Source organism: Macrosteles quadrilineatus, unplaced genomic scaffold, assembly GCF_028750875.1.
Source record: "Macrosteles quadrilineatus isolate MER2022 unplaced genomic scaffold, UCM_ALF_1.0 Scaffold_4__1_contigs__length_99947679, whole genome shotgun sequence".
Lineage (NCBI taxonomy): Eukaryota > Metazoa > Arthropoda > Insecta > Hemiptera > Cicadellidae > Macrosteles > Macrosteles quadrilineatus.
Genome location: NW_026542597.1, coordinates 71,832,544 through 71,848,591, shown reverse-complemented (window position 1 = coordinate 71,848,591; position 16,048 = coordinate 71,832,544). Strand labels below are relative to the sequence as shown.

At 37.6% G+C, this 16,048-nt stretch overlaps 1 protein-coding gene across 1 annotated transcript in view; it reads left to right on the top strand.

Annotated features, from left to right (window-relative positions):
* The window catches only part of LOC128993343 (aryl hydrocarbon receptor protein 1-like), a 135,474-nt gene that overhangs the window by 100,090 nt on the left and 19,336 nt on the right, over positions 1–16,048 (top strand). The window contains exons 3-4 of the mRNA XM_054417183.1: positions 5,201–5,298; positions 9,456–9,545. Coding sequence (XP_054273158.1) covers positions 5,201–5,298; positions 9,456–9,545 — 188 coding nt within the window. The remainder of the gene's footprint in view (positions 1–5,200; positions 5,299–9,455; positions 9,546–16,048) is intronic.

Genomic DNA, 16,048 nt, shown 5'->3' with positions numbered 1-16,048 from the left:
GGCTCTGAGGATGGTACCAAAGTGGTTTGGCTTTCCCTCTCCCAGGCTTGAAAAGAAATACGTTGGCTGGTGATGCTAAGCCCACTAGTAGCACCAGAAGATCGATATCTTCTCCGACAACAGTGACTGAACTACTTTGAGCAGACAGATTGATGGCTGTAGTGATGATCAGTCGGTCTGCGTCCTCTTCTGCCTGCTTACACCATATGTTTGAATTGGCAAGCTTATCCTTGAGTAGGGATATGAACCGATTCTTATTCCGATCATTTCCCTAGAAATGTTCTTGAGAAACGTCTGGTTTCATTACTTTTTCGAACAGCACTTCCACAGAGTGTTTTTGGTTGCCTTCTCAAACGTTCAGCTTGTTCTGCTTACTTTCGATTATTGCATGTAAATGCCAAAAAGGCTGCAACACTAAAGTCTGTAGCTGCAGAAAGGCTGGGCTATTTTGCTCTAGACTGTGAGCCCATTGTGAGGCCTCTGAATGCAGCAACGTGGACCAGAGAGATCCAGATGACTACCACGAGGAACTCGATGAGCACAACCTGGAAGTAGATGATATAAAAGAATCGCCAGAGCCACAGGAGCCACAGTCAGGACCATCTTGCGCAGGGCCTAAACGCTTCCGCCTGAGCACTTGATTATACGTGTACATTTTAAAAATAATGTTAGTTATGTTGATATAGTGAATATGAACTATGAATAAATTGTAATCATTACCATAGAAACCTACCTCTCTAACATTATTTATCACATTCCGTTCAAGATAAGTAAAATGAACGGTGTGGGTTTGGGGAGAGCGTGTGGTATGGTAGGGTATTTTATGCTGAGGGGGGGGTGGTTGGATGAGATAGAAGGGGTTGAGATAGTTATGGGATGGAAGGGGATGGGTGTTTGCTGAGTAATATTAAAAACCAGACCAAAAGCTTGAATTTTTTTAAAGTTAGAAAAATAACCAATTTTCAATGCGCTCTAGCGGAGGTTATTTCTAACCGATTTTCAAGTGTGAATAGTGCATTTTGAAGGAAATTTTGTACACTTTCATTTAGTAGGGGGTAAAAGTCGCTAGAATTCATAGTTTTTGACTTATAATATAAAAACTGAAAAAAGTGCTAAAATTTTGATGTTTTTTACGAATATCTCGGAACGCTCAAGAAATATTTGTTGGACAACTTCAGATTCGGATTCAGCGCCCCAAAAAACATAAATTTCAGACCAAATTTCTCAGACGCCAATTTTGTCCACGTATGGTTGATTTTTACAACGGATTGACTGGACTATAAAGGTATGGACATTTTTTGCAGAGCAATTTGTATTGATAAGCATGAAGACATAGTGGGAAATTACAAAATCATACATTCACTCCTAGCAAAGGAAAAAATTCCCCAGCGCCCAACCTGGAATTTATAACCAATACATCACGATTCCTAGAATACGAAATACCTCCTTAACACCGGTACAAATAATTTCAATTTATGCACTGCCGTAAGCTGTTCTACATCTAGCTATAATGAAGTGGCGAAGTAGTGGTTTCAGCTATTTGTAGGATTACAACGAGTGAAATTTAGTGCGGACGGCAATAAAAATGCGCTCGTTACTGCGATTGTGTTCGGATCATAAATAATGCGACAGCTGTAAGTAGTATTATAGGTGTAAATCATGAATAGCGTCGGACCCAGTACCAGACCTTGGGGGACACCATGCAAAACGCTGAGGCGGCGATTGAGACGTGTAGAGGAGAATGGAAATAAGTAGCAAGTGGAATCGCGATTCATTATGTGTCCAGCTATGGCCAGGTGATTTTTAACTATTTCTTGTAAAAAGTATTATTTAGTTATTATATTTTATTAGTAATACAAACATTGACTTAGTATATTGAAGTACACATTTGACTCAAAGAGAAGATAAAATAGTTATACAATTTTAAACTAAACAACCGTTACCCTTACTATGATTGACAATGAAGATGCTAGGTCTCAAATGAACTGCCCTTCCAGTTTCGGCATGATTGAAAATTCTGTATTAAAAATGAAACTGTATTTGGCAACACCACACGTTGCTTGTGGCTCTTTTTACTTATTTTGTCGGTACGTATAGAGGAAAACCCGTTCCCTTAATACGGTTGGTTAATACGGGTTGGTTTTGGAAAAAATATCATGCATGAAGAATTATGTTTTTTCCAAGCTGAAAACAACAGTGAATAATCTGCGTAAGAAATGTATTTAATCGCGTTTAATCGTTTTCACCATATTTCCAATCATATTTTTCAACTTCCAATCATATTATAATAATTGTGATTACAGTATAAACAATTTTCCTCATACAAGTAAAATTCAAGGGTGTAATAATATTTTCCTCCAAAGAATTCATAAACACGTGGTCCATTGATGGAGAACACACTCTTAAAATGGAGAAGAACATACGCAAGTAAAATTCCTCAATTTCTCATACATTCAAATTTTCTAAATCAAAAATACTAAGTTCTTTAGTTAGCTTCTATGACCACTTACAATTCAGTTCCCCTCAATTCAGCTTGAGATTGTGAAAGGAAACCTCTCTCCAAAGTTCCACGCACGCTTATGTTTCTCCAGGCGACGGTCAGGCGGCCGGGCAACCCCATATTCTAATGTCTCCTCAAAATTGGACTCGGACTTCCTGGTAGCGGTTGCAATCGTGGTAATTATGAGGGGGTGGCCGAGGGGGCACGCAAGCCGGCAATGCGATTTTAATGCTTTGTTGCCCCCTTCTCTTCACGGGCCACTGACTACGGCCTACCCCTAACACCGGCGGGGTTGAAATTGGATACTTCCAATTTCTGAAATCAAAATCCAGATTGTAGTTTTTGTATTTTTACTGTTCAAACCTTTGTTATTTCAAGACAGGATGGACAGAACTAACCTATCCAATGGAACGTCTTGACGTTGCGTGATGCCTGCTGCAGGATTGACATGAAAGCAGGGATGAGGCAAACATTTGCGGAGTAGTTAATTTTTGAAATTTCGGCGTAAATTTGTTCATACGTCGAAGTGTTTGTTTTGATTCTTGTTATTTATCAAATAATTGGTCACGACAGTTCAATGTACTAGGTAAAATACGGAAATTTTAAATCCTTGCATGGTTACCATCATGAAACTCTTCCTCTGTAAACCAGGTATATGGTTAAAGTAATTTTGAAAGGCGAGAATATTATAATTGGAGGGTGAAAGAGAGGTTCGAGCTTGTCTATTGATGTATAGGGGTTTTCTGTCATAAAAGAAACTTTTTACGGCTCGAAACTAAACATAGCAGTCCATAACCGTTGGGATTTTATATTGAATCCTGACCGAAGAGAGTCTCAAATCAGAAACAAACTTGTTTGTTCCACACTAATAATTTTTTTCTTATTTGCTAATCGTAGTGCATTTTCATAGTTATTACAATGATTCATCTTAAGAACACTTTCCGTAACATATTTATGTACCTTTAGGAGGAACACGTGAGGAGCTACAAAGATAACTTTTGCAAAACCCTCTGTAATCTTCGAGCATGCACCATACAGCATGCCAAAAATACTGAACAATGGTCGACTTTACGGCTCCTTTAAAAACCTCAGTGCATTTCAATGTTATTTTAGCCTAGCAGATTTTTTGTTTTAACCTACTTTGCCGTTCTAGTTAGACTTTCTGCATGTCACGCATTATTTTCTATTTGACGAAATACGTTGTACATTACATGTTCCAGGAATAGTATTTCTTTTACCTAATCCCTTCAATCAAAGTATTATTAATGTTGATCATCTGATACCCATTCCCACAAACCTTCCAAGCATTCAAACCCGCACTGTTCGCTTATTCCATAGTAGTGAGTCAGGGTGTTTTTGCATTTCCACGGCGGCGCGGCTAGTCCCATATCGATCCCAGGTGGGCCGCTAATCATTGGGGGAACTTTGATGATTTATCGTGGTCTTTAAATTAGTCATTCACTCCACCATCTGCCCCCCTCCCTCACCTGACTTTTGTTTTATGGCTGAGCGCGCCCATTATCCCGGTATCTGGCAATTTGTCCCGATAGGGAAACTTATTCGAAGTAGCTCCCTGTATAAATCAACCACTGGGGTAACCGCCTGTCACCAGAGTCCCAGAGTTTGTGTCGCCTGGTGATTTGTTGGCTTGTTTAGATACACGTGTAAATTGCTGGTGAGTTATGCTACGATTTGTTGCGAATCCATTCATTGTGTATTTGCAAGTTGCAAAATCGTTTTAAGTGGTAAACCGTGAATTTTCCAAATCCAGCCATGACGGAAAGTATTCGCTAAAATAATTAAGAGGTGGAGGAAACATTTATCAACTTATCTACCACTTTATTTGAGCTGACTATATCTACGATCTACGCTGATAGGTTGAGTAAATAATAAAATAATAGCTTCCTACAACTAAACTAGAAACCATAGCTTCTCGTTTGAAGTTTGTTGCATTACGGACTGCGGTTGACCTAGTTTCTCTGCATTACACAAATTGTTTCTTTGCCTTAAAATATTTGTTGTATAAACATTTATAGTTATTTTTCCATCCTCCTCAAGCAAAGTATTTGAGTGGATAAGTAGCTAATGGATAGTAGCATAGTACGCTAAATATCTATGGGAAGCATTTCAGTTTATACAACTGTTGAGGAGTGGAGAGATTATTTTTTTTTATTTGGTCGATTGGATTAACTGCATTCAAGCATACGTTAGCTCAAGATGTTTCCCGTATAGTATAAGAGAATTGTAGACTTGAGAAAAGAGTTTGGAGGCTTTTGACCTTGTATTGCTCCTTTGGCGTAGGTATCTGGTTCGTGCGCGGGACTTTTCCAACAAAGCAAAGGGTGAGCTTGTACAATACGGTATAGAGAACTGCACAGATAAATATTAGTTGTGGTACCGAGCCACGACATCGCTATCAAAGATTTTCATAGTCCGCCACACTGACGTCTGGTCCACCCTCTTCATGATGGTGTGGTAGAACTTATGGTAAACGTACGTATGGTGGTGGTCATGTACTTATCTCCAACTGCTGTGAAGTTCCTGGAGTTCTACTAATGTAGGTGTTGCAGTTAGCTTTAGATACTTGTTGCCCAGTATAAGAGAAACTTTAACTTCATGACTATACCATCTTGGTGGTGTTGGTTCTCTCTTACTGTATGTTTTAAGAGCGTTGCTAACAGCTGTTTGTTGGTGTTGCAGTGACCATGCACAAAGACAAGGAGGACGGCCAGTACCGCGGCAGAGGAGACCTCTCCGTCTACGACCACTCCCTGTTGGACGGCGACATGTTCCTTCAGGTAAGCAACCAATCCTTGTCTCCATCAAATTTTGTTATTATTTTATCAATTTAGATGGGGTCGGGGACGCCAACTAGGTGCGTATTTTAACCCAAATATGGGTGAAGGATGATTTAGAATGGAGTGAGATGATCTGCTCAATGATCATGAACATCTGGGTCCAGTTTAAAACCATCAAAAAGCTACTGGCTTTTTACAGCATCGATCCAACAAACTTTTGATTGTTAGGCGAGGACCACTCAGCCACCCAGCCAGTCTTCATATCTTCACCCTCGTCCTTCAACTAATATTCATCATTCTCATCTTAAATTATACTTGAAAGTTCTCAATACTAAAGACGTACTCTTCGTCATTTTGGTCCAAATCCTAGCCCCCTGTACATCCTTACTTTACCACACGCTCGTTTTTGGTAGCATCTTCCTTCATCCTCAGCTTCGTTTCCATTGCCATTCCGATGATTATTTTTTTGCTTCTTCTATTTCCTCGCTATTATTTTTGCAGCATCTCTATAAAGATTTTCAATTCCATCCTCATTGCTATTCTCAATCTAACACCCAATGTAAAAACATAATTAGCTTCTCAATTTTCTCTTTAATTAATTTCTCTGCAGTACCCCATTGCCATTTTCAATTCTTTTGCTCACTATCTGTGTCGCTGTCATCCTCATTATCAACTTATCCTCTTCTTTTATTTCTTCGTTTTACCATCTCCCATTCTTTTGATCTCATATTACAAACTTAACCATTGCTACTTAATCGTGTACGGTTTCGGTTTTCGTATTCTTATTTATGGAAGTCTTATTAAGATATTCATTGGAATTATTTTCACAATCTTATTACCATTCCACATTGATTTTTAACTTCATTTATATCATTTTCTTAAATTTAAATACAAATTTGCTATTGTTTGTCAGTAAAATAATTTCTTAATTTATTACGAACCATCTTTCTTTTTAGGCTATTTCTGACTCAAACTTAAAACAACTCGTAATTCCCTCGAATACTAGAACAGATAGCGATATGGATCATGAACATTAACAAATGATGTTACTGGCCCGAAAGTAAACATTATTTAACATTGCTTAAATGGAACTGCCTAAACCCTATCCTAAAACATATTCCCCTATCCTACTACCCTATCCTAAATCCTATTAATGATATTAGTATAGGATTCGGGCCAGTTTACGTTATTTGTTTATGTTTATCATTTTTTTTTCTTAAATGTGTGTGTAGCAGCTGATTGGAAAACCTCAGCTGTTGAAGGCTTTTTTGGATCAAGTGAAGGGGATAGATTTCTTCCCAAAACCACCTACATTTTGTGAACGGAGTATAAATAAATACCCTCTTAAAAGTATTTCTCCCCATGTTTATATTCCAATTTATTGTTTTCATCACCCACCTGTTTAACACAAGCGGTTGAGATCTGGCGGCAAAGCGTCCTCACACATTGTCGGCGCTTTGTCCAATTGTGGTCCTTATAATTAAGTCGGCCTGTGTCACTGTGTGTGGCAGAAACTGTTGAATACTTCCAGGAATCTGGCGCCAGAGACATATGAGGTGCCGCTGGCCGCATAGATGGAGTCACAACAAAAATGTATAAAAAATCATTAATACAAACAAAATATAAACAAATCATTCCCAAAGAAAATACCTATATGATTATTTTATTCCAGACAAAGTACGGTGAACATTAGTGTAATTAAACATTTCAATATTAATTCTTCATGATATAAGACAGTAATGCACACACAAGTTAGTTGCTTTGTTACTGACTACGATCAGCTGTTTATTTAGCCATGGTTGTTTATTAAATGCCCAATCATCTTGGTCAGCTGAAACCAGTTTTTAACCATAATAGAGCTACTCAGACAAAATGAATTAGTAGGAAAAAGTGTGGTTATGATAGTAAATGTGGAAAAGATACTCACTGTACTTACTTCATTATTGTATCGTTCTCAAACATTTCATGAGTTTTCAAATGCCAAATGCAGTAGTAACATTTGATCCTGAAAAAGCCAGTAGTGCATTATAATAAATCTCCATGAACTGTTTGAGCATATTGTGTGGATGACATTGACAAATCAACATTTATTTGAATAACTATTGAGAAATCCATCGACTTGGCATAAAGTTAGAAGGTATGATTTTGAGTATTGCTAGTGATTAAATACTAAACTAAGCGTCCAAGAAAACCAAAATTCATAGGATACTAGCAGCTAGCGTCACTTCATGACTTCAAAATGCATGATATATTTGAATTAATTTTCAAATTTCTATTGCTCTGAGTTAAGTTGATAATGATATATTATTAAGTGATAATCGTTAACTCATCACTGACTTGTAATTTTTTAAGCAAACCCTAACTTTGTAATTAGTCTTTTCCAAATACTAATGTAACATACTATGAAAACACGAACTCTAACTTCTTCTTTACGAAGTCATTTTCATCTTTAAACAAATTAATAACATTACAATATTTTACTTGAATTCACTAAAACATCAATAAAACTTACTATGACCACACAAAATCCTATCAAAACACAACCTCTAACGTAAGTAATTTTCATCTTTCCATTTTATACAATAACATCACAATATTTTACTTGCATTCACTAAACACTACCGTATAGTAACCATAACCCCATTTTCGTACGAATGTAAACATAATTGTATCATAGCCATCTGTTTTGATGTAAAAAATGTGAACTTGAAAACGTTCAGATGATTGACAACAGAATTCAGTAAACACTCTGAAATGTTAAAAACCTATATGACGAAGGGCTTTCACGGAATATCATTCAACTCCGCAAAAGGCACATCTAGAGGATAACACCTTTAAATTGATACCCTATGTGCCTATAAAAATTAATATTTAAGAGTCAATTTGACGAATAAAAAATCTAACAAATACTTTAGATAAATATTTCATAAAAAAGAATCACCGACGAAAATTTCCATTAAAAGGATAATCCATACAAGAATTTGCTTTGCAAGTCGAATAAGGAGGGTGATTTCCATAAGACAGGGGCTACGGGGAAAGCAGCGTAATTATTTTGGACTTGTGATGGCGGTTCGGGCGCCACATAGTAAAAAGTCGATACTTGGTGCGCGCGCCGCGACGGAGACGCCGGCCCTGCATTGAGATATGGCGTTCTTATGCTTCATGGCTGCATATTTTGTGTATTGCAGTCCTATCGTCATTATTCAAATGTCGAAAAACCGCTGTCGCGGAAAATCTGCTGTTTTATTGTGAATCCAGCTTGCTTTTCATCATTGGGCAATAAATTGTTTATTACAAAAAATTGATTATTATAAAAATTATTACAAACTAGCTGTTGCCCACGGGCTTCACCCCCGTTTGACTTCAAAGGTATTAATAATGCCCTCGCCGCAGCAAACCTGCCGACTAAGCGAATTTCCATTCGTCTGAATTGATTTTAAATTAAATCTATTTAAATTTAAATAACACTAGGTTTAACGAGTACCTAGGTTTGCTGCTACAAGGACACTAATTAATAGATAACTAATAAATAGGAACAGATAACGTAGGAGACTAGTGCATTGAAATTGTTATATTAAAGGATTGTTTTAGTCTTAAAAATTGCATTTTAATTGACACCATTATGTAAGTTTACACACTTGATGTGCGTTGTGAACAATAGAGTAGTAGACCCATGATAAATTAAGGACAAATGTCTACTCTATGGCTTGAAGCTTAGGACTATGAACTCCATCGTATTACACTGTAAAATTATACACATTGTATTATAGTTCGGCCGCTTAGAAAACGACCTGCGCGCTAATGCTAAACAAATGCTGGAGGAGGTCGTTTTCTAAGCGGTCGACCTATACCATGGAAGATTCATGTATACCTATTATGGATCTGCGATTTTCTATAGTAGAATTGTGTAAACATTTTCATAAAAAATTCTCTATGTTTATACGAACCTTACGTGTGCTTACTGTGTTAAATTTCAACCAACGCGTTCTATGACATTCGCCTTCACTATGGTGAACTGTATGGCTATCCGGTATTTGTCCATAGGCGCACTATCAAGTTAACCATTATCTATGTGTGTTTGCAAGGTAGTCACAAACTGTATACTCTATGACTTTCTATATTGTGTACTCTATGCTATAACCTGTGTTTGCACGCAGGCGCTGAACGGGTTTCTCCTGATGCTTACTTGCGAGGGGGAGGTGTTCTTCGCTACGCACAACATCGAGAACTACCTCGGCTTCCACCAGGTAAAACATAAATACGTACCTAACTGTTGTGACTTTGAAGTAGAGTTCATAATAAGCACGCATTTGAATAAACTCTTTTATTGAAAGTAATATTTACAACTGCAAATTGAAAAGGTAAACATTGTTTTGTAATTAATGACAACAGCTGATAATATACAGTATAAAGAATACTACAATCTCCCCCACTTATTTTGAACTCATTTTGTAACATAGTCTTTAAGGTAATCTGGAGCTTTATGAGTGCGGGTTGAACATCGTACTCGTGGTCGTGGTGATGTTGGTTGTAAGTTCTCTTCAGCTGGTAATTGGACTAATTCTGGAACTTGGATAGGAACTTGCTGTTGCGGAAGTATGGGTACTTGCATTGGGACTTGTGGAATTATGGGAACTTGATTAGGTACTTCTTCACATTCGTTGAAACGAACCTTCTTTACTTGAGTTTTCCGGAGTTGGTCTAGATGACGTTTCAGTGTTCTTCCAGAATCTAACCTTACAATATAGTGAAGAGTCCCTAGTTTCCGTATAATCTCACCAAATGTCCATATATATTTATTATTTTGTGAATACTCCCTAATGAGAACTCTCTCCCCCACATTGAATGTTCGAACTCTTATTATGGAAGGAGGATTCTTTGCCGGATGGTAAGGTTGAAGAGCATCCAGCTTGATGCGGATCCTACGATGAAGATATCGTTCTGCAGGTGATTGTCCATTTGAGAGAGGAGTGGCGCGATATTGTTGAAGAATCTCTTGAACCTTTGTATGTATTTGACGATGGTCATCTTCCAATGCTTTTAATCTTTGCTTCAAAGTCTGGATAGTTCTTTCAGCAAGACCATTTGTAGCTGCATGTCCAGGTGCAATCAGTTTCTGGAAAATTCCATTGGATGAACAGTATTTCTTGAATTCTGCGCTGGTGAAAATTGTGGCATTGTCTGATACCATCACTTGAGGATAGCCATTAGATGAGAAAATGTTGTCGAGAAGAATGATAGTATTAGAAGTTGTAGGAGCATTTCTCAATACTTTAACTTCTACCCACTTTGACTTGGCACACACACAAACAAGAAAGTAGTGGTTTTGAAAAGGCCCCGCGTAATCTATATGAATACGCTCCCAGTTTTCTTCTGGCTCTACCCATGGATGAAGGGGTGCTTTGGGAGGATTGAATTTTATGTGGGCGCAAATTTCACACGATTGGACTAATTTCTCTATGTCCTTGTCAATCCCTTGCCAATAAACGTATCTTCGGGCTAATTGCTTCATCTTTGTAATACCAATGTGAGTAGCATGTAGTTGCTGTAAGACTTGAGGTTGAAGGCTGTTAGGAATGACAGCACGAGTTTCCTTGAAAAGTACTCAGTTGTCCAATGTGTATGGTAGGTCAGCAGAAGAAGACAAAAGTTTCCTTTTAATTTCTCTAAGATTTTGGTCAGCTTCAGTTTCCCGGGCTAGAATAGTTGCATTTAAATGTTCAGAAGATATTTCAAAAATTGTTTCTGAATGTAGCAAGGTAACTTCATTGTTTAGGAAAATGTCTAAGGTTTCAGAATGTTGAGTCACTGGAGCTCTGGATAAACAATCAACATTAGCATTTGCTTCCCCTTTCTTGAAACGTATTGAATAGTTAAACCCTGATAGAAAAGATGCATAACGGAGTAGACGGCTGGAAGTCATGGGTGGTAAGGATTTGCTTTCATGGAAAATTCTTGAAAGAGGGGCATTATCTGTAATTAAGGTGAAGTGAAGTCCATACAGATAATTGTAAAAATGACTGACTCCAAACACGATCGCAAGAGCTTCTCGATCGAGCTGACTGTAATTTCGCTCTGACGGAGTTAAGGATCTGGATGCGTAAGCGATCGGTTTCTCTTCATCATCAATTATGTGACTCATTACAGCTGCAATTCCGGTAGGACTGGCATCACATGTTAGAACGATTGGACGATGGGGGTCATATGGTACTAGAACTCTTTTAGAAGTTATTTCCTCCTTGAGACAATCAAATGCAGTTTGACAATCTATTGACCAATGAAATCTTCTATTTTTCTGTAGAAGCTGTCGAAGAGGTGTTGTTTTTGTAGATAGGTCTGGGATGAACCGAGCGTAGTATGTTACCATTCCAAGAAATTTCCGGACCTCATCAATATTCCTTGGTTGAGGCATATTACAAACAGCTCTAATCTTTTCTGGACTTTTTGAAATTTGATTGTACTTAATCACATGACCAAGATAGTCAATCTGTTCGCAAAAGAATTTGCATTTGTCTTTGTTTAGATGCAAGTCGTTCGCATGTAGACGGAATAGACACAACCGTAAATTATTGTAGCATTCATCTTTAGTTGTACCGTGCACGATTATGTCGTCAAAATAAACTTCAGTCTTTGGTAACCCGTTTAGAATTTGGCTTAGAATGCGATTGAATTCGGCAGGCGCGGTCTTGATTCCGAAACTAAGTCTGTGCATCAAGTATGTACCGCGGTGTGTAGTAATAGTTTGAATTTTGCTGCTTGGGGCATCAACTGGAATGTGCAAATAAGCCTTGTAAATATCAAGCTTGCAAAAATATTTTGAGTCTCGCAAACAGTGTAAAACATCTGGAATGTGTTTGATCGGGAAATTAGATGAAACAAGACGATCATTTACGCCTGTTTTGTAATCGACGCATAACCTCACTGTGCCATTTTCTTTAGGAATAACTACCAAAGGCGAACCCCAATCGCTAGCATCGACTTTAGATATTATGCCGGATGATTCAAGACTGTTGAGTTCATCCTCAACCTGAGATCTAAGGGCAAACGGAACATTGCGTTCTTTGGTATACACAGGTTTAGCGTTTTCACGTAATTGAAGTGTAACTTTGTGGTTGGGCAAGCATCCAATTCTTTGGTCGAAAACTGTGGAAAATTCAGAAAATATGTCATCAATTGAATGGAATGTTTCGGAGACATTGAAAAAGTTTGGTTGATTTGAACCATCATCTATTTCTTGTAGACTTATATGTAAGTGTCGAATCCAAACTCTTCCTAGGACTGCTGGACAATTATCAGGAACTATATACATATCTTCAATTGATTTATGGTTTTTGTAAGTAACCTCAACTGTAACTTTGCCCAATGGTTTAAATACATTATTTGTATAAGCACGGAAATACACATTAGTTGGGTCAAGTTTGACGTTGAGATTTAACTCATTGAAAGCTTTTTCTGGTATTAATGTAAATCCTGCTCCGGAATCTATCTCAAAACGCATTGGTTTGTTATCAATTGAAACTGTAGCAAAATACTTTTGTGAATCGGGTAAATTTGATCGTTCGTTCTGGTCAAATATGTCTATGATATTAGGTTTGGTAACTGGATGAACTTCAGTGATTTGATTTAAGCCTAGCGTAATGTCATCAGAGGTTGAAGAAATGTACTTTGTTGAATTGAACTTAGATTGATTGGTAGAAGACTTATTTTTCATTTGGGTTGAAATGCAAACTTTGGCTACATGGCCTTGTTTCGAACATGAAGTGCAATGAAGTGATGACTTGCTAGTGCGACACTCAGTTGCGCGGTGATTATTTCTACCGCATCGAAAGCAAAGATCTCCAAAACCTAGGCGATTGAAATCTACTTTTGATTGAGAACGATAAGTATGACCAGAATTTGGATTCTTACGGTAGTTTGAACGACTTCTCTGATGTTTTGTACCTACATTTGAAAGTTTATTGATATCTACATCAGTTGGAATTGAATGCTGATGTTTGTTCAAAGCCTGGGTCTCTAATCGGGAAGCTTCCAAAGCAGTAGCTTTGGTTACAATGTCTTTGAATGAAGTAGTGTCTGATTGTAATAACTGTTCTCGAATCCAGTCATCTTTTAAGCCTCTTATGAATTGAGCTCTTAAAAATGTATCTGAGACTGAAACTTGTTTTGAACATTCACACTGGACTGTAAATTCACATTCAGACAGGTCTTTTTGTAGTGAAGCTATGTATTCAGGAATTGATTGATTTGCTTTTTGATAAGTGTTTAAAAAGTAATGTTGTGAAACTACAACGTTTCTGTGTGGTGAAAGCATGTCACGTAGTGATTTGACCAAAGTAGCAAAATCTAGGTCTTTGATAGGTTTTTCAGGTCCAATTAATGATGAAAGATTATTGTAGTGAACAGAGCCAATTGAAGCGCAAAGAAGTTGTGCTTTTTTCCTTTCATCTGAGATGTTTTTGACAGCAAGATAATTTTCAAAGCGTTCCAAATAGTTTTTAAATTTTTCCTTTTTCTGATCGAAATTTTCAAATGGTTGAATACTTACTAACGTATTACTCTGCTGTACTGGAGGTTGAAGTTGTAGTTTTTCCGTTATCTTCGTTGCAAGTGTAGCTGCAAGTGTGACTTGGCTCTCAGTGAATGCTTTCAGTAGTGCTGTAAATTGTTCTGCATCCATAATGTACAAAATCGAAATTTAGAAAAGGTTTTAGATCCAAATAATGAGTAGAAATTTTGAAAAACTTTTCCTCGTCGCCAATTGTTGTGACTTTGAAGTAGAGTTCATAATAAGCACGCATTTGAATAAACTCTTTTATTGAAAGTAATATTTACAACTGCAAATTGAAAAGGTAAACATTGTTTTGTAATTAATGACAACAGCTGATAATATACAGTATAAAGAATACTACACTAACATAACCTCAAACTTCACAAATCATGGATACTTATCTAAATGTAAATAAATCCTGACCTACAAATGTACAAATATTGTGTACCTAGCATATCCTAAAACCTACATATCCTAAAAGGTATGTTTTAGGATTTGTAAGGTTTTTATAGATCTATCTTTACCTGAAACGTTGTGTGTACCTACCTATCATGACCTAAAACCTAACTAAAAACTTAAACTCACACAAATCTTAATAGTCTACAATACAAATATTAAGTACCCAGCACAACCTAAATCATGACCTAAAACTCCTCTCATTGTGTGTACCTAGAAGTAGAAGTAAGACCAGTTAAAGTTTACTTATACTGACGAAAAGGTCCATTCCATTTATTAGACCACGTGTTCTTACGAAGTTCAATGCAGTATCTTTAAAGGAACAACGTTTGGATGTGGAAATGATAAGGCTTGCAAAAAGGAACTTGGGTAGTTACTTCTACAAACCCACGAGTATATGGGATTTCCCTGTACGGATAATCAATGTTTATGCTTTTGTTTGCCTAAAATATCGGTCTCTGTGTTTCAGTCCACCACCTCCTAATAATTCTCGCGGATTCTATGCGAATCATAACACCGTAGTATTTACATTATCAAACAATCTAGAGGTACGAAGTCTATAAAGTAGATCAAAAAGTTCATTTTTAACAATCTCCTTGCCCAGACCAAACCGTGAAGCCAAAACCTAAGCAAGACCGTGGGCAGCGCAATGTAATGAAGAGCTCAGCGTATGATTTACAAAAACTGACCCCGCGACCCTAACTATGATTGTTTGTTATTTGTTTCTTCTGATTGGCCAGGATTTATTGGATGGTCTGGCCCGTTCTTTACCCTCATCTGTATTTCAAATACGGCCGCCATCCCGCTGCGCAAGGCCACATATTGGTTTTGGGTTTGGTTTGACTGCAGTCAAGTCATTGGTAGGTCGTTCACTCTCGAAGAGCTACTGCTTCGTGAGACTCCAGGATTTACTGGCGCCAGTGACTAATTTCTGAATGAATTTAAAACTAGAATTTCTCATCACTTTGGCCTGAAGTGAGTCTTTTACACTCGAGACTAGGCTGAAGAAATGTGATGGACAATATTTTAGTATGCACTATCCTATTAATGCAAATGATCGAATGAAATTATCCAGTTTACACTAGTTTTAAAATCAATTTGATCGTTGGATTTGTTACAACAAGAACCTTATATAAGTTTGAAAAGAAGGTTTGTCTGTAGTAGTTACGTACATTTAGGGTGTTACGTATCTGAATGAAATTCCCATTAGCATCTGAACTATTGCGAAATGTACCAATATACTCTCAGTAAACGAACGCATAGTGTAGGCCTGTGCTCATCATAGCCTGTGTTTTATCTATGGTATAGTATAATGGATGTTGAAGGCCCGGGACACGACAGTCCCAGGTAGATGAAGGTTCAGGAGACAGCATCCATTACGGACTATAATCAAGGATTTTGAGCCAATCAATACAGAAGCCTTGCCTGCACAAGAACTAAGTGTTTGATGTCTTGAAAAACAAATGGAATCCACTTCATTAAACATTATGCATATCAATTCCCTCTGCTATAAGTCAAGGGTGCAGACGAACGAACATTAACAATTACCTCAGTACTTTTTGCACTAAGTTATTATGTGAACGAAAACTCTGCCCATTGATATTGTTTCGCGCAAACCTTTCGCTGGACTCATACAACTGGCGGGAACTGGGTACCGGAAGCGGTCATTTTCGCGGGGGTGACAGACGACAGCGCGCCTAGCGGCAGCTGCAGGAAGTCCGATAGTGATCAGTGCTATCTCGCGGT